Raw genomic sequence first — 20,237 nt, forward strand, 5'->3', positions numbered from 1 at the left:
GGACTGGAGACAGTCTAGACAGACACAACAATTGACTGGAGACAGTCGAGACAGACACAACAATGGACTGGAGACAGTCTAGACAGACACAACAATTGACTGGAGACAGCCTAGATAGACACAACAATTGAATGGAGATGGTCTAGACAGACACAATAATGGACTGGAGACAGCCTAGACAGACACAACAATTGACTGGAGACAGCCTAGACAGACACAACAATTGACTGGAGACAGCCTAGACAGACACAACAATTGACTGGAGACAGTCTAGACAGGCACAACAATTGACTGGAGACAGTCTAGACAGGCACAACAATTGACTGGAGACAGCCTAGACAGACACAACAATTGACTGGAGACAGCCTAGACAGACACAACAATTGACTGGAGACAGCCTAGACAGACACAACAATTGACTGGAGACAGCCTAGACAGACACAACAATTGACTGGAGACAGTCTAGACAGGCACAACAATTGACTGGAGATGGTCTAGACAGACACAATAATGGACTGGAGATGGTCTAGACAGACACAACAATTGACTGGAGATGGTCGAGACAGTTACAACAATTGACTGGAGACAGCCTAGACAGACAGAACACATTGACTGGAGACGGTCTAGACAGACACAAGCACCAAACTGAAGAGTCAAGCCAGTCACAAGAATCAGACAGGAAACCGTAACGACAGATAATATTAAGGAATCAGCCAATTAGAATCTGACAACAAATCCAGTTTAAATTACATTTGATTTGCCTTTTGATGAAGTAACATGCAGGGGAGGGCAGACAGACAGCATCATGGAGTGTAGAACAGATCTAGGTTTCACATCATGGGATGCAGGAGATATACCTGTATTATTTCTTGTTACACTGCAGTAATTTGACTGAGTTCGTTCAGAAAATTGAGGCCCATTCTCACATTTAAACTGTACAAATCTATTTATTATTTTGCAATTTTTTAGAAAAAGATAATGCTTTTTATTTATAAATCACTGTTGTATTTTGAAAAATGTCGTTTACACACGTATAATACTTACTATTGGCTATTTGTACAAAAAATACAAAATGAGGCTCCAGGGGGATTCGAACCCTCGACCTTCTGCTTACTAGGCAGACGCTCTAACCAACTGAGCTATAGAGCCTCGCTTGGGAAAGTGGGCTTCCTTGCAGCATATAAAGCTGTGATTATCGTCTGCTTGTCGATATTTTCATGATGATAGGTCAGAGTTTAATTATCGTCATGCGAATACAAGACAATATATGACGAAATAACTCATAAAAATAAGTCTTACGTTCGGGACATAACATATTCGACTACCCTTTGATTGTACGGAACATAACGGAAACGGCCGATTCCGCTTGGAATTCACCTTCGTGACGTCACGCAAGGGAAATTCCTAACATTTTCACTCAGCCATGTTTATATTGTGACTCAAAGAACACGATCATGAATAGGCAACTTTGGGTGCACGGAGGGCAGTGTATGATGACGTATTGATGAAACCAAGCATAAACATTTCTTTAAAGAACCGGACGGTAAGTTAACGGGGATTATATTGCATGGTGTGCTTATTACCGCCAGTGCAGAGATTCAAACCACTTGCAGGTGCCCGTATTGGTCTCCCGTCTAATCTTGTCAGACACTTTGACTTTGTCGGTTTGCGGTGTCAGACCTCCTGACAACACGTGACACTTTGTGAAGAGCGAACATCTTAATTATTACTCTGTAGTACCCGTTTGATCGAGTGTTAAATACACAGCTACCACTAGAGCAGAACGACGAAAGCCCCAAACGTTTTAATGATAGACACTTGGAGGCCTATATAGGCACGAAGTCAGTAATTTTCTAGACAGCCATATAGGACAATCTGGCAGCGAAGCATATTTTTTATTATATTTGATTGAGTGTTCATTCGACTATTTATTTCGGATCTGTTGCAACGATAACTGCATTTGGATGAGATTGAATAATCTTAAATATGACATTTAGGTTATCATAATGCCATAACATTTAAAAGCACTGTCATGGAATTTTGATGATAGTGCATTTATTACTGGTCGGATGTTTGTGCTGTATGAAGAAACCTGTAGTCACAGAGATGAATGATCATGAGCTGACATTGATGTAGAATGATTGATAGGAAAGCATGATTTGATTCAGACAAAAAATAGGTCATTCTTACAATGCTTTAACAATAACCGTTTGTTTACGTCTGCAATGAATCATGTTTACCTTGTCAGTGCATGCTGCCTTGATTGTTTCCTAATAATTTTGAAAATCTATTTGCATTAATTTCAAAATCTATTCCGGTCTAAACTAAAATTGTTGTTACAGTATGATTTTCATTGCTAGTTATCTTAAAACAAAGTTTGTTTTGGGCCTGTATTTATTAAATTTGAGAAATTAGTTGTTTGAAAAGGGTCACTAGAAGTGAAATAAAGACAGCTGAACTTGGTAAATGCCGATTTTCCCTTTGTGCTTTGTTTTTAGCTTTTGCTTAGTCAAATTATCCCGGATTTTGTCTTCAAGATAAACCAACCAGCCCTCTCTGCATAAGGACCAGTAGTCCTGCACCATGACCGTGGAATATATTTATTTTAAGAAAAATAAATAAATCTAGAAACTCATACAAAAGCAAGTCTAGCCAGCTCAAGCTAGCTCTATTCCACATGAAATCAGCATAGGGAAATATTTTTTATTTTTATAGTCAAGAAGGATATAGTGTAATATAAGATTTCAGAGACTAAATATTAGTATAAAGGACCAGCATTTAGCCTGTAAATGGAATGTAATTTTGTAACTTGAAACTCAACAAAGATCCAAGCCAGTTCTAACTATGGAGGATGTAGTATTTACTATGATTGTGATGTTAATGTTTAGTGGTTTTTGTTGTTGTTTAACCCTGCACTCATCAATATTCCATCTATATGACGGCGGTCTGTAAATAATTCAGTCTGGACCAGACAATCCAGTGATTGACATCATGAGCATCGATCCATGCAATTGGGATATGATGACAAACATCAACCAAGTCAGTGAGCCTGACCACCCGATTCCGTTAGTCGCCTCTTACGACAAGCATAGTCGCCTTTTACGGGAAGCATGGGTTGCTGAAGACCTATTCTACCTGTATGTTCACGGGTTTGTTAATGTTTTGTATGTGTTGGATCGAAAGTAAGAAAATATGAATTCAGATCTTAGTTTCCTTTATTAGTACATTGAATTAACTAATGAACCTAAAAGTTAATATATTATATTAACACACCAAGTCTCATCCCCTTCCCAGCTCTGAAATTACAAGACTTAAAGGGTTTGTTTATCATGTTCGTGTTACTAATCTATCAAATGTTGCACTTAAGTACTTTCTGAAAGTGTTGAGACGTAAAGATCCGGGGTAGAATAGGTCTTGCCGTAAAAGGTGACTATGCTTGTCGTAATAGGTAACTAAAGGGGCCGAGTTGTAAACGCTTGCTAACTTGGTTGATGCATGTCATTGTATCCAATTTGCATAGATTGATGCTCATGATGTCAATCACTGGATTGTCTGCTCCAGGCTTGATTATTTACAGACCACTGTCATATAACTGGAATATTGTCTGAGTGAGGCGATAAACACAAAAGAAACAAACAATCTAGATTATACAATAAGGCATGTCTAGCTAGTTATATTCCACAAGTCGACTCCACATTAAAGATAAAACATTTGGGAGGGAAATGTTCTATTTAATAAAATCTAGTAAAGAAGTTCATGCACAATAAGTCTGAGAATGGTGTGTAATTACAACAATACCATTGATCTGCATGTGCAAACAATGGCAGAGCTCCAGATAAGCTGCGTATCTGCGTGAAATACGCATCAGAAATGCAGAAATACGCAGTAAAATAAAATCAAATAAGCAACAAACATTACAGATACGCTACAAAAATAAAACTTGTACGCATCATCAAAATATTGTGAAGTAACCTCTGTGTATTCGATTAGCAAATCAGCAACTTATTTTGAAATTATAAACGGGCATTCCGTCAACCTTGCCAAACTCCACGATGACGGATACATCATGATCATTTGCCATCACACTTTCTTGTGGAAGTATCGTGGTATTTTTGAGTCCTATAAAGCTCTCGAACCCACACGACACCAGTTTGCAGCGACTAGATGAATAGTGTTTTTAAATATTTAACTAAAATACCCACATGTGTAAAAACTAGTGGGTAACAGAAATTTGAATACTCAAATAGAATTACTGATACCCAATGATTTTAAAATGCATCTGTAAAATACCCCCAACACCAAAAGCTTATCTGGAGCTCTGAATGATAAACAAAAACAAGGCTGTTTATCACTATTTCTATAACTCATCCCCGTTATTAAAATGTAGGAATACACGGGTACTAGTGTTTCACAAAGCTTGAGTTAGGTTCTGACCCAGCAGATTTTGTTCAAATCCTTCACAACAGGTTTTGTCAGTCTAGTAATAAAACTTTAAAATTTCCTTTACGACAGATAATGATAGTGATAATCTTAGTTAATCTTATTAAAATCAGATTTAAGTTCTCGCTACCGCTAAACAAAGATCTGAGAACACCCCATTACGTGTCACATCAGACCGACCTTGCGTGAACTTTGACCAACCAATGGAATGACTGACAAGAAGTCAACATTAACCAATCAGAAAGCAGCATACTCATGCTTTACGGCACTAATTTCAAATTTCAAACTGGCGACTACGCTTCAAAACATATTTTGACAAATTCTCGATTAAAAATTTGAAACCTGAACAAAAGAACATTCTGGAATGGCTAATAGATGGTTTAGATTGTATGGATTCAGTCGTTAAGCCCGTAACTATTATTCGGAATACCCCGTGTTAAAGTTTTCTAGCTTGATTAGAAATCACATTCGGACTGTCACTTTCATGATCTGGTAAGCGACGCTCTGTTTGGTCGGATGAAAGGTCATTCTGACGTGACCCCTAATGGGATGTCCTCAGATCTTTGTTTAGTGGTAGCGAGAAGTAGCATCTGATTTTAATGAGATTGAATGTTAGTAAAACAGAGTTTTAGTTTCGCACAATCACAAATGCTGGGGACCTTAAATGGGCTCCTAGCTGTGGAGAAGAATCCTCCTTTAAGCATTATGTTGTATGTCATCCAGCATTAAAAGGTAACCATGGTAACCTTTGGTCCTTAAGGTTTGCTCCTTTGGTATTTTGGGGGCATGGGTGGCCCAGTCATCTAAGGCACCGCGAATCACTGTGCAGAGTTGCGTCCCTTGGTCACGCCAGAAACCTATGATTGTGGGTTTGAATCCCGGTTCGCCGCAATTATGTTTCTAGGTTTGTCAGCACCATACCCGTGCCTGTGGGTTTCACTGAAGTGGTAAACGTCTGAGACCTGCATCACTTCGGGCTTTCCTCCCATATTAAGCTGACATGCCGCGATATAACTGGAATAATGTTCAAAGCAGCATTAAACCCAACTCACTCACTCCTAAGGTATTTTAATCCAGGGATCCCCTCAATTTTGCTCGTGGGGATTCCTGGTCAGTGTAGGTCCTCTGTAGCCTATGCTGGTTGATCCAAAATGGATCCAAATGGATCGAGTGGTCAGGCTCCTGCATGTCTTCATACCCTATCGTGTGGATTGTTGCTCACAATATCAATCACTGGATTGACTGGTGGTATAGACTGACTTGTTTACATCACACTGTCGTATAATAATTAATTACACCCTTAATTTTGAAACTTAAACATCAAAGTTATGACAAAGACACCTTGACTGTCATTCATAATGTCAAACAGTCATGAGTTGTCCCTGGCAAACATGAATATATAATTTTCATGAATACCGTATTTGATGTAATAAGCGCCCAGGGCGCTATTTGCTAATATCTTGGCTAGTGAACAATCCCAATTAGCACAATTGATCAATGTACACAAGACTTATTTATTCGCATATAATACGCACTCTTGTGTTATATGCACCCAAATTATGGGCAATTAAATTCTGGAAAAATATATCTGTCGCACATAAACATTTCAGGCTGTCAGCATAAACCACAAAATTTATCTTTCAACTCTGTTTTTTTCACCAAAATGATATTCTAATAAGAGCCCGCTATTTCTAATTTTGAGAGCGTCCTGGGCGCTTATTACGTCGAATACGGTAGTTCATTATGGCAATAAACTTTCCAATATCAAAGAACTATATAACGATCATTATAACTGAAGTCTTATATAAATGGCTGCATATTTTCATGAGCTGCGTTGGAGAGACAAACGTTTGAGTACCCATTTACAAACTCGGAGTACATGTTTACGCAACAGTAAACATTTCGTAAGAGCTGTTTTAAAAATATCACTTGAGTTCATTGTAAACATATGCATATGCAAACATCTTATCAATTGACATGATAAAGCAGTGACGATAGCGCATACCTTTAACATGATTAATATCATACTATATTTAGTCGGATCGCCCTATCTATGATAATGATTTGTGTGCCTTAAATGGTTATATATCCTGGCTGTGTAATAAATAAATTGAAGGCAATTAGAGCAGGCATGATAAACCACAGTTTCCTCATGCCTATACTAAATTACTCAATAAATTGAGTTTTCAGTCAGGCTGACAATAACTTGGGCACTATTAGTTGGTGATAAAAATCCGGTGTGCGAGACCCCCTCGGTGTTTGCTCTGTTGAGGGTGGAATGCGCTGGAGTCCTGGGAGGTATTTATCTTATTATAGGATAATAGCGTGTGGTATGTCATTCTTTGTGGCACAGTGGACCACATTCCTTTCTCAGCCCTGCTTGCCACACAACTTATCTTACATGTGTAGACAATCTTTTGTTGGCATTAACTATCAGTGACCAGAGAGTTTATCTTCTTATCAGGCTGTGGTATCAAGACTGAAATTCATCAAGGCATTTTGTGTGTTAATACCTTTGTTTCGTTGAGATATCAGGGTGTGTGCACTGGGTTTGAAAGATCTTGAAATTTAGAGTTTGTCTTGAAAAGGCACCCCAGCTACACATTAATTATTTTGTAATATTATATTTAAAAAATACAAACATGGTTGTTAATGTCCGCGAAAGTATGCAAAAATGTTGCATCATAACAAGTAATTTAAACTTTGTAACCATGGTAACTGATATTGCAAACCTTGTTTTAGTCCTGCGCCGTGACTGGAATGTATATATTTTTTACTAAAGCCTATGCAAGTCTAGATCAAACTATACCAAGTCTAGAAAACATCAGAAGCGTAAAGGTTCTTTTGAAAATCTTTTTTAATGAAATGCTTTCATTGACTAAGTGTTAGTCTGACCTTGTTTTTTATGATTATTTCTTGAATTTCAAGTGTTCTGCTGAATGAATGTGATTGCAATCTGGGAAATTTGCCTTGAATTTGGCTGCAAAAGCCTTGAAAAGGCCTTAAATTTCTTGAGGATATATCTGAACCAAAATTGACTATATAAACAGTATGTGTTCTGTTAACATGGTCAACTATTTGGTCACAACCTCACATAACGATACATTGCGATGCTTGTTTTACTGTCTGTATCACAAAACTTAAATTTTCTATTTTTCATCACATTTGTGTGTTCCATGCGTCGGGATCATGTGACGTTGTTGTTGTTGTGTCTGGGATCATGTGACGTTGTTGTTGTTGTTGTTGTTGTTGTTGTTGTTGTTTTTAGCCAGTTTATGTTGAAGTTCAATGATGGAATAGACTATGTATTGTTTCTCAATGTGTGGTACATCAGTAACACTACCCAGAGTTATTGGGCAGGGTTTTTTCAGCGCTTGTGATCATAACATTTTGAAAATCAGTACAGAATCAAGATAAGGGTCCTGATTCCGAACTTGTTTTCTTCAGTGTATATACGTGTGTATATCAGGTGTATATTGTACCCAAATCTGCTGGTGATGAGTTTGAATCCCACTTTCCCTCATATAGTTCTTGGTTTCCTTGCACCAGGTCGACTCCAGTGGCAACATTTGGAAAAGTGCATTTATAAAACATGGACTGAACACAGTCCAGACTTTTCCAGAGCTACAGATAAGCTGCGTATTTGCGTAAAATACTCCCCCAAATAATCAAAACCCAATTACTTTCAATTAACTTGCGAACAGAAATGTGTGCATTAAATGAAAACCTCAAATGTATAGAGACAGCATGCGTAAATACCCTATGAAGTACAATGTGACTAACTTCATTTCAGCCAAGGTTGAACAAAGAAACAGACAGATGGTGAAACACACCCTATTATTTATGGAAAATTCTGAAACAAAGTTTTTGATGTCAATGATTCATGTGAGGACGTTCCCTGTAGCGTGTACCTGGTGTAAGTGTGTGTAAACAAGACTGACACCTACGAGTAGGCTACAACGTCGTTGCCTGTTGCCTGTAAGATATTTTCCTAATCATGATGGCTTTTTGTGGCTTTCCTGGTGATGTCAACCTGGGAAGATCTGAGGTAGAATAGGTCTTCAGCAACCCATGCTTGCCGTAAAAGGCGACTATGCTTGTCGTTAGAGGCGACTAACGGGATCTAACTAACTAAGGTCAGGCTTGCTGACTTGGTTGATGCACGTCATCGATCCCAATTGCGTGGATTGATGCTCGTGATATCAATCACTGGATTGTCTGGTCCGGACTCGATTATTTACAGACCGCCATCATATAGCTGGAATATTGCTGAGTGCAGCGTTAAACAACATGCAGACAGTCATGGTGATGTCCAGTGCACTGAGGGGCAGTCTGGTAGCCTAGTTGTTAAAGCGTTTGTTTATCACACCGAAGACCCGGGTTCGATTCCCCACATGGGTACAATGTGTGAAGCCCATTTCTTGTGTCCCCTCCATGATATTGCTGGAATATTGCGAAAAATAGCATAAAACTCACTCACTCACTCAGTGCACTGAATAAGAATTCGGAAGTTTGTCCATATAATAATTAGGACCAGGCTAATTTTAAGTTTTATGAGTGTTGGAGCTGAAATAAAACAATTTACTTTTTTTTTCTGTCAGGTTTGAATTTATGTTAATGTTTAAAAACTATATATTCTGTCAGGTACATTTTCAAATTTAGAGATAAAACATAATTTCACAAATATCCCGCTGCATCATTTTAACATGCAACATTTCTTGATTAGAGGGATGAAATTTTTTCGAAACTCCTGGGAAACCAAATCTTTGTTTTCTAGAGAAATAATGAGGTATTAAATTATATGTCCCAAGAATGTGAAAATACACATCACAGCTGGACTACATATTGTGTGATGTGGGACACGTTTGCCAGGACAAATTATCACATTTTTGTGTCCATTCGACCTTGATGGCATGTTTCGAAGCCGATTTTGAAATTTGACATGACTGAGACATAAATAGTTAATGGCTGCGTGTGTTCCTCTGTGTTTGGGGCTAGCTGTGAACACGCTCAGCTACAGATGTAATTTTCTAATTTGGGTGCACCCCTGCTAGTTGGACTGCTGTTGGGATATAATCAGTCTGGTGTCATTAGCAGCTGCCTGACTGGTCGGCTTAACAATGTGTTATTGTTGTTGGTGGTAAGGTGTTGTGTGCATATCTGAAGTTATCCACAGCTTAACCGGTAAATACGGAACTTATTCTCATGTCTGTGTTTAACTTGAAGTGTTTCAGTTGTTGTGCTTGTTAATTTACAAACAATGTGTGAGTTTATTGTTTGAAGTCCTTGGGTAGTGAGATGTTCTGCTATAGTATTTGTTCAAGGAACACCATAAAGGTTTAGATATTTATAACAGGATTATCATTATGACATGGATTTATTTACTTTCATGCATTTATTTTGAATGTTGGAGTTACTCTGAAACTGAAACACTTTCAACTACAAATGGTGGCGACCATTTCAAAACTTGGGTCCTGAGGACCCCCAATTACTAATTTCGAAGGTCCTTACAGAAAATATGAGGGTCCTGTAAAGTAATGAAATAGTATAGTGTACTGTTCTGTAAGGGGGGGCACGGGTGGCCCAGTCGTCTAAGGCGCCGCGATTCGCTGTGCAGAGTTGTGTCCCTTGGGCATGCCAGAAACTTATGATTGTGGGTTCGAATCCCGGTTCGCACCAATTATGTTTCTAGGTTTGTCAGCACAATACCCGTGCTCGTGGGTTTCACCGAAGTGGTAAATGTCTAAGACCTGCATCACGTCGGGCTTTCCTCCCACATTAAGCTGACACGACGCAACGCGATATAACTGGAATACTGTTAAAAGCGGCGTTAAACCCAACTCACTCACTCACTGTTCTGTAAGTTTTGATAACTTCTTTAATTACAGGGAATTTATATTTCTTGTCAAGAATTTGGTACAATGAATATTTTTGTGCGCCCTTCAGGATGCACTATACTTTTTTTCTTGGTCCATTCTATACATTTGTGCATGGTAGATGCACATTTCTGCATCACGCAGAACCCTGGTGGTGTCTGAGCAATGATCAGGATGTGTGCAGATTTTGGTGGGTGAGCATCACAGTCAACAGTATCTCATTGTTTATATCTTCGAGCTTCATATTTCATAGAAACATCAATGGCAATATATTCAGAGCTCCAGATAACTTTTTGAGCAATTGAGGTTTTACTCTTGGTTTTCTATTTTAATTGGGTTATCACATTGGGTTATTCATTGGGTAACCAATATTTTTTCACTCATCCATTCATCACTCTTTTGGGTTTTTCCCAAAATAAGTGAACATTTTTAGATTTAAAAAAAATGAAATAATGTTTTAGATGTATATAACGGTTCTAAATATATAGACTTGACACAGAAAGTAAATTAGCTCATAATTGTGTTTCGGAAAAAAGCTCTGTTGTACGCATGCTGAAAAAGCTTCATTGGGTATTTATGCGTGCTGTTTTTATACATTTGAGTTTTTCCTTTAATGCACACGTTTTTTGTACACAAGATGATTGACAGTAATTGGGTTTTGAATATTTTTGGGGAGTATTTTACGCAAATACGCAGCTTATCTGTAGCTCTGATATGGTAATACATATCACAATTCATATAGCAATAGAAAATTTCAGGAAATGTCCTCAACATCATTCAACTTTACTTAGTCACTTCTAAAAGTAAATCTTTTGAAAAATTAAAACAAGTAGAGTTGCTATCAACAGCACTATTTTCACAAAAATGTGTAACCATGGCAACTTAAATTCTTACCATGCTTCAGTTATTCATCTTTATAAAACTTCTTTCTTTAAAATTGATGGGTACAATGTGTGAAGCCAATTTTTGATGTCCCCCGTTGTGATATTGCTGGAATAACCATACTCCACTCCACTCCACTCCACTCCACTCCACTCCACTCCACTCCACCCCACTCTACCCCACTCCACTCCACTCCACTCCACTCCACTCCACTCCACTCCACCCCACTCTACCCCATGCTTCAGTTATTCATCTTTATAAAACTTCTTTCTTTAAAATTGATGGGTACAATGTGTGAAGCCAATTTTTGATGTCCCCCGTTGTGATATTGCTGGAATAACCATACTCCACTCCACTCCACTCCACTCCACTCCACTCCACTCCACTCCACTCCACTCCACTCCACCCCACTCCACCCCACTCCACTCCACTCCACTCCACTCCACTCCACTCTTTGTAAGTGACCTATTCACCACTGTCCAGGACTCGTCCATTCTCCAGCATTTTGACGTAAATACTGTCTTAGAAAATCAGTAATCAGGATTAACATTAGCCTCCATGTCCTAAGAAAGACAAAAATGCTTCTGTGTTGGCAAAAAGAAGTTTGCAAATATTGCATTGTCAGCAAGTTGAATGTACAACAAAGGAAATGGTTAGACAGGTGTAAAGTTGTGTTTTAATGTTTGTTTGTTGCTTTGAAAATGTGATTAGGTTATATCTGCTGAAGTAGCAAGTACATGCTGTCTGGCGGGCTGCTAGGATCAACATTCTCCTCATTGAACATGAGGCTGACACATCGTGAAAGAGCTCAAATACTGTTCAAAGCTGCGTCAAACGAGGGATAGACATGGCCACTCAACCTTCGAAATTCATGCTAGTTGCTGTTTAACGCTGCACTAAGAAATATTCAGCTATTATGACGGCTGCCTGTGTCTGGACCAGTCCAGTGATCGATATCATGAGCATCGAGCCACGCAATTGGGATATGTTGACATGCATCAACCAAGTCAGCAAGCCTGACCACCTGATCCATTTAGTTGCTTCTTACAACAAGCATAAGTAGGGATAAGAATTTATGGATGAACAACTTCTTTATTACAATTAAGAGCAATGTTTTGGTGTAGGTTCTAACACCATTATCAAGCAAGTGATATCAAATTCAGTTGCTTGATAACGGTGTTAGAACCTACACCGAAATGTCGCTCTTAATTGTAATAAAGAAGTTGTTCATCCATAAATTCTTATCCTTACTTAGTACTCCAACTTCTAAATGCCTATCAAAGAAGTTACAACAAACATAGTTTGCTGGAAAGCTGTATTATAACCAAATATTCCCCCTGGTTTAAAACCAACTAACTCATACCAGTAGTTTCTTTGTGCAGCTTGATTACTTTTAGGTTTTTAGAATGATGCTTTTTTTTAATTAAGAAGTCAATAATAGAAGAAGAATAATCACACAGTTTTAAGATTTGTGTCGCAATTAGAACAGAGGAATCTCATGAACAGATTGTGACAAAAAAATAAAAATAAATTTAGACAAGAAAATAAGCTATGTGCCAGATGTTCTCAATGACAATTATTCCTATAAAAACATCTCTAAAATATTTTGGAATTATTAAGACAACAGAGGTCGGCTAATCAACTTTATTATGACCTCATAAACAATGTCGCGAAAAGTCGTCCGTCTTCCCAGGATAAGTCGGTCACTCTAGGTATGTAGCTGAGTGACGTGGAGAGCACATGTTGGAATTTGTTGTTTACAGGGCTGTGAGCCCATTGAATGGTGTTTTCTTGCCGTTACATAGTTCTCCCTTGGACAGGTCTACTGAGTTCCTCGTCACTGAACACACAAACCTCCGCGTAGAACCTCCAACAAGCAGTCCAGTACACCTAATACTCCTGCTGATTGTCAGGAGAGGGCCTCTTGATACTAACTAAGAATGTCAAGCATGCGTTGCTTAGACAAGTTTCTTTCTTGGCTTGAAATGCACCATTGACAGTCTGCAATTAAGTACTTGGGTGATTCTGATGCTTTGAATCATTTATGACCTGAGTAATATCCTTGACAAAGCCCTATATGAATAGAGGCATATTTGCACAGAGGGACCACTTTATGAGCAAGAGGCATGAAGAAACTTACAGTTTTCGATTGAAAGGGCTGTTGAACACGGGTGTGATACGTCTGATATACAACGATGGCATAAAAAGTTAACGTGCACTCCTGCTTAATATATCATATTGGTATATGCCATGACTGGATGATAACGTTTTATTGACTGCGTGTGTGTTACAGACCAAAGGAATTTACAATGTGCCATATGTTATGTACTTTGTATTACCTGAGCTGTTGAATGTAAGAAGTGAAAGAGATTTGAGACAACGTGAGACATTCTTTGACATATACTTGGATATACCAGCTAAGTGTACTACGTTCTCTTCATAACTCTCGCCAGTGGATTATTGTTAAAGAGGTGCTTCATTTGAAGATTTGCATTCCAGTTCAGCCAGGATGTTAACTATGAGATTGTCAGGTATGGTTGTAGTTTAGTCTCTGTCTGTTACATTGGGTCAAGAGGCTCGGCACACATCTGCATGTTGCGAGGCGTGGAATCCCGAGTCTGCTTATGAACTTTAAATGTCAGAAATAATTTTCAGAATTTTGCACTTTTTTTTACACAGGGTACATCATGTTGATCTGTCTGCATTTTAGAAAACTAAATATGTATGGTTAATTGTTTGAAAATGAGTTGTTTGTCACGTACACATGTTAATGTATCTTGTTTGTATCCTTTGATTTTCCATCTAAACATTATTAGTCGTGAGATCTCTATAAAGTTGTGAATAATTTTATAACAAAAATGTCCTTTTAGTATTATTTTCCTAATTATTTAAAGTTCAATCCTTTTGTGTTATTTCCATGAAGACCTTTCTCTACACCAAATTAAAAGGAACGTTTGACAACAATGAATAGCCGGCCTTTCGCCGGTTCACTGTGAGAACTTTTGAATTAAAGTAACAAACTTTTACGCTCACAGCTCTCAAAGAGAATTGTTCCCATTATTTCAAGCCGAAACCTCTTTATAAGTTTCCATCAAGACCAAACTTTACTCTTAATGACACCATTGACATAAATAATTTGTAATCCTCTCAACATTAATATGTGAGAAATCTTAAAATAGGTTACAAATAGTTGTTTCCCTCATGTATTTCTTTTGAAATTCTCTCTGTAATAAAAAACCCATTTCAGGAACATTGTATCTCATTTACATAGCCATGTATCATCAGCCTGCCTCCAGCCAGACACATTACCTCTTGCCTGGGGCTACATGGCATTCCACTTTTATTTAGGTGAGGAGTGCCTCCAGGTCTCTGTCTTGTCTTGTGAAGCTCTAGGACTTGGAAATGATAGTATCTTGTCTGCGTGTGTCGGGTTATCGGAGATTTGGTGTCCATCTCATTGTTCAAAGTGCTCTTGACCAGTTAAATGTCTCGTTTGGGGTTTCATTTGTTCATAAACTTTACAACTTTCTTGAGGACTGATAGCCATCTTTGAGATTTTAATCTTATTCAAGTATGAAAGAAAATGTGTGTCTGTTTTCGTGTGGTACTGTGAATCGGGGCCCACTTGCACAAAGCGATCTTAGCGCTAAGACGATCGTAAGCCTATGTTTAAGTGCGGGAGTTACGATCATCTTAGCGCTAAGATCGGTTTGTGCAAGTGGGCCCAGGGGCCCGTTCCACAAAGCCATCTTAGCGCTAAGACTGACATAAGTCTTTGTTAAAGTATGGGAGTTACGATCGTCTTAGCGCTACGATCGCTTTGTGGAAGGGGGCCCAGGTCTATATCATCTTAATTCATGATCTACTATCAGTTGAAAGCAGTTGTCAACTTGTATTTGATTAGTATTTAGAACTAAGATGGTCTGCTGCACTAAACACTGACAATTATATAGTCCTATGACTAGACTTTCATTTAGACCCAGAAATAAAGTTATCTTCCAAATAAATATTCTGTCAAACAGCGTTGAGTCGAACTTTGAGGTGTCAAACTTAAGTTTGTCTTGAAGTAAAAGCTTGGTCCCTGCATATACCTTCTCTAGTCATTATGTTTGGTTGTGTCAAACCTTGGATAGCTCAAAGTATTTAAGTAGGTCCTTCAACTTCGACACAACAGTATTTAATTGTATATCCACAAAATATAAATGGCTGTATTTCCTGGATAGTTTCCATATAGTTTTAAGTATTATCTTTTTATGTCCATAAAATATTAGACAATTTAAAAAGACTGATAAATGTAAAAATGTGACGTTCTGTGCTGAGGTTTAATTTTTATTTAATTCCTATTTAACTCCCTATTCAAATATATCATTGGTATAAATATGTTACCATGGTTACAGAATGATGCTGAAGATGTTTATGATGTAATCTAATGACATGTGCTATACAAGTGTAGATGTATTCATTACAGTATATCATACAGTATATCATGGTGTATTCTTTCTATCCATGACAATGTATCCATTGAGCCATGTTATAAATGTGTATATCATACAATATGTCATGGTGTATTCTATTTATCCATGATATAATATATCAATTGAACCATGTTATAAATCTGTGTATCACACAGTATATCATGGTATACACTATCAAAAATAGAACCCAAAAGCTATAAAATTTTGTCCGGCAATTAATCACTTTCTGATAAATGTGTAAAAAGCACTGCGTCAGACAGGCAGGTATGCGTCAGTTAAGCCTACGGCTTTTAATTCACTAGGTTAGATGTAAGGGCAGCGAGCTATAGCAGAAGACATTAACCAATCCCTCCATCGTGAAGCGTCTCCCGACACGTTCCTTCAGGGAACTATGCCGGCAATGCTAGCCAGGTTTACAGCCAGTAATGAGCCCCGCTATGAAAGCGGCTGAATTTTCACGGCTGGCCGAACACGAGGTATTAGCATTCCACGGTCCTTTTTTCTCATTGTTGGGCTCTGTGTGAGCAGCTGGTGTGTAGTGAGGTCGCGGTTGAGTGGGCAGGAATCCGAGACATTGAGAGATGACTCCCTTGTAGAGGGGGGAAATCAGTGAGGAATTTAACCAGTGTGTTTACACGCGCAGTATTTCTAAGTGGGATTGCACACTGGATGTTATCTGTGGTGTACTATGTATTTAGGTAAGTGTGGCCATGTCAAGTTCTTAGAACATTTTCATCACATGTTGAGGTGGTATAGGTTAGTGTTTTGTTTCTATCAGGTACTGGGGAAGAGTATTAGTGTCTAACAAAGGGTGTCCATGTGTCGGTCCGAGAGGGGGAATTTCGTGAGGGGCACCTGCTCTTTGTGACAAGGCTTACCTGTGACTCGATACTCGTTGTATGAATATCTCTCTTTGTTCATAGGTTGTCTTGAAAGTAAATAAAAATAATAAATGTTCAATTATTAAAACTCTAAGTTTATCTTTTTACAAGCGCTGTTGTTTTTTTCAATAGAGACACATCTACACAGATAATGAGACAAAGGGACATGTTGTATTCTGAATGAAATTAAGTGTATAAACTTATGGAAACTTAAGCCTATCATTTCCTACATTTTCAGCAAAGATGATCAAAAACTGTTCTTTTTTTGTAAAGTTTCAAAGTTTTCGATAAATTTCTAAGCACTCTGCCTTAGGCATTTCTCATAAATTTAAGAGGATACTGAGACTTTAAGAATTTCATATTAATCTTATGATGTCTTGTTTATTTGACTAGTAGCCTTTCCTTGTTAAAATCACTTCTTGTTCTGAAGTTTTAGAATTTTTATAACCTCCCCCCTCCCACACACACACTTTTAGAAAGTACTCCTGTCAACTTTTTATGGAGATATTTCTATTATTTCACGAAACACAAACTTACTTTTCTAGGTAAATAGCGTCACAATATCTGTCTACTTATCAAAAGTTGACATATTTTATCCGCTTTGTGATTTGGAGAACATTCCTAGATCTACCTATTTCTACAATTTGTGTCATGCTGTAATCATTCTGTGGAGAGAAGGTGTCAAGCCTTTGCGGGCGGGCTGGTGACAGGATGGTCCTATGAAATATGTACATTTATTTCCATACTGACCTAACTCATCATCACTTCCTGTTCTGTGGTTTCTCGTGGTTCTCGTGTTACAATCCCCTTTCCGTGTTGGTTCGTTATAACTACCTACTATAACTGCAGTTCCTGTTTCGTCAGATTATCTGATTCTATTAATGTAGTGTCGATGTTTAATGGGAGACTGCTACGGAGGTAAGAGAATGATACAATAGGTATGTCAATATCCATATATATATCTGTGACCTACGAGACGATAATAACTGTTATTCCCTATGAAAGTGGTGTATTACCAGTTGTTATCTAGGAATGCTAGGATCAAACAGTGAGTCTCCTGTTTCAGGTAATTGCCTCTAAGATAGGGATTGGAGGATGGAGATTGGGAAATTCATAAATGACTATGTATTTGTTGATGGATAATTCAGTTACATGTGACTGATGGTTGACAGAAACTCCAATATTGTTTGTGACTAAAATATGGATAAATATACATCTTGTTTGATGAAAGTGAGTGTTAGATTTTATAGAACTGAAGTTTTTATCTCTGAAGTTAGCCTTGCTCCAAGGCTGCACTGAAAGAAAAGTCCATGGATGTGTAGTAATTCTGTCCTCCTAATAGCCAAGTCTAGATATGGGACTCCAGTCTCTTATAGGGACAACTTGTTTTTATTATTTACATAATCTAAAACCTGTGATTAAAACTAATAATTGTTGCCTTAAAGACTTGTGCAAGTCTACACTTAAGTATGCCTTAACTATTGTCTGTGAGAGTGAGTGAGTGAGTAAGTGATGTTTTATACTGTAGGCATGATATTTCAGTAATATGATGGCATATATAATCAGTCTGGGGACCAGTGAAGATCCGGGGTAGAATAGGTCTCGCTGACTTGGTTGATGCATGTCATCGATCCAAATTGCATAGATCGATTCTCATGATGTCAATCACTGGATTGTCTGGTCCAGACTCGATTATTTACAGACCGCCATCATATAGCTGGAATACTGCTGAGTGCGGCGTTAAACAACAAACAAACAAACAAACAAACAAACAAATCAGTTTGGACCAAGCAAGTTAGTGGTTGATATCATGAGCCAAAGACCCACTGGTACCGGATGCAGTAATCATTTTGACTTAATATACCGCATTCACCATAATTATCGCCCAGGGTGGTTTGAAAACTTTTTAGACTGTACACAGTTAAATATGTTTTCAGAGATGAAGTTGTGGTTGAGAATTTGGTAAAAACATAGTTAAAGCAAAAACATTATCGATAGTAGTTACAATGTAAAATATGTACCTCGTTTGTCCTGCAAGGTGCTTTATAACGCGAATACAGTATTTGAGAATATTATGTGCTTAACTCAACAATAACATGTTCAATATTGTCATCACAACGTTTATGTGTTTGAGCTTGGGATGATGGAAATACTTTGTTCTTCAGACTACCCTCTTGGCGGCTTAACCTCCCACTATGCACCAACCTATGACGAGGTGATCGCGATGCAAAACCAGTACCGAGAACCACCTCCCTACCCAGGGCACTCGAAACAACTTTATAACCAGCAACCAGGTGAGCTATTATCTCTTTCTTCCACAATCTATCCTGGGCATTCGATTATAACAAAACTAGTAACCAGGTGAGCTATTATCTGTTTCTTACACTATCTGTCCAGGGCCCTCGATATAACATGACCAGTAACCAGGTGAGCTATTTATCTATTTCTTCCACTATTTATCCTGGGCACTCAATTTAACACAATTTAACAAAACTAGTAACCAGGTGAGCTATTATCTATTTCTTACACTATCTGTCCAGAGCCCTCGATATAACATGGCCAGTAACCAGGTGAGCTATTTATCTATTTCTTACACTATCGAGGGCACTCGATATAACATGAACAGCAACTACCGGTAGGTGAGCTATTATCTATTTCTTCCACAATCTATCCAGGACACTTGAAACAACTAAAAAACCGCCAGCCAGGTGAGCTATTATCAATTTCTAAAAATGTCTTATCTTCTGTCCTTTTTGTGTTTATCTAACTATATTCACATTATTCCAGGTCTTCGTCAGAGCTTTTCTGGCAGCGAGACCAGCACCGATGTTTCTGTTTCGTCCACCGAGAACCTTGCGACCTCACAGCGCCAAGAGCCCCAAGGCGAGGAAACTCAGACCCAGAATTTGTACAATCAGCTGGATCTAAATGCCACCGACAGTGACTATAGCATTCTGGCCCGCCTAGGGATGCCCACCCCGTCGTCCGTGGAACTCAAACCCTCCCCAGTGCCTGCGTATTTCATAACCGGCCCTCCACAGGGAAAAGTATACACTGTTCACAGCGAGGCCTCGCCTGTGTACGCCCAGGGTCAACTGACCGTTCCTCAGTGGTCACCCCAAATGGTCACCACAACGCAGTCGCCAGTCACTGTTTCGAGAAGCGTTGAATATAATCAAAATTTGATTTCGACATACAGGACTATTCCTCAATATGTAAATTCGCAATGGAGTCCACAGTCTTCTACAGATCAGGGCAGTCAGTTGATATCGTATCTCTCCAACCTGCCCCCGCCGCCGGAATACCCAGGACCCAGAGCACCAAATACAGCTGAGAAAACAGAACTCAGAAAGTCAAGTGAAACCATGGATAAGATAGAACTGACACGGTCACAGCCTGACCTGTCACGACTCTCTGATTCTCAGAGCAAAGTTGCCATGCCCGTGTATGCTAGTGATCCCAAATTCTCCACAGCAGGTTTAAGGTAAGGGTTTTAGCTTTGTTCAGATGTCTAATTCTCTGATTACATATTATTTTTTTAAAATGTATTTTGTTTTGTTTTCATTTCCATGTCAGCTTCACCACAGGCAGAAGAAAAGACAATCTTATTAAAATCAGATCTTAGTTCTTGCTATTGCTAAACAAAGATCTGAGGACATCCCATTACGGGTCACGTCAGACCG

The 20,237-nt window shown here is 38.5% G+C and overlaps 1 protein-coding gene and 1 non-coding gene across 5 annotated transcripts in view; one reads left to right on the plus strand and one right to left on the minus strand.

Moving 5' to 3' along the window:
• Positions 1–1,075: 1,075 nt before the first annotated feature.
• Positions 1,076–1,149, minus strand: Trnat-agu (transfer RNA threonine (anticodon AGU)). Its single transcript has one exon. It is a non-coding gene; the product is annotated as a tRNA-Thr (tRNA).
• Positions 1,150–1,422: 273 nt separating this feature from the next.
• Positions 1,423–20,237, plus strand: part of LOC139447113 (angiomotin-like) — a 29,530-nt gene continuing 10,715 nt past the window's right edge. For 2 of the 4 annotated variants that reach the window (XM_071228277.1, XM_071228278.1), the window contains exons 1-3: positions 13,066–13,729; positions 18,720–18,848; positions 19,342–20,038. In XM_071228277.1, coding sequence (XP_071084378.1) covers positions 13,708–13,729; positions 18,720–18,848; positions 19,342–20,038 — 848 coding nt within the window. In that variant the 5' untranslated portion in view covers positions 13,066–13,707. Of the gene's footprint in view, positions 1,544–13,065; positions 13,730–16,142; positions 16,372–18,719; positions 18,849–19,341; positions 20,039–20,237 lie in introns of those variants that run through there. The other 2 variants (XM_071228280.1, XM_071228279.1) reach the window with 2 other exon arrangements.

This window comes from Haliotis cracherodii, unplaced genomic scaffold (assembly GCF_022045235.1).
Source record: "Haliotis cracherodii isolate W230 unplaced genomic scaffold, xgHalCrac1.p SCAF_7, whole genome shotgun sequence".
Classification (NCBI taxonomy): domain Eukaryota; kingdom Metazoa; phylum Mollusca; class Gastropoda; order Lepetellida; family Haliotidae; genus Haliotis; species Haliotis cracherodii.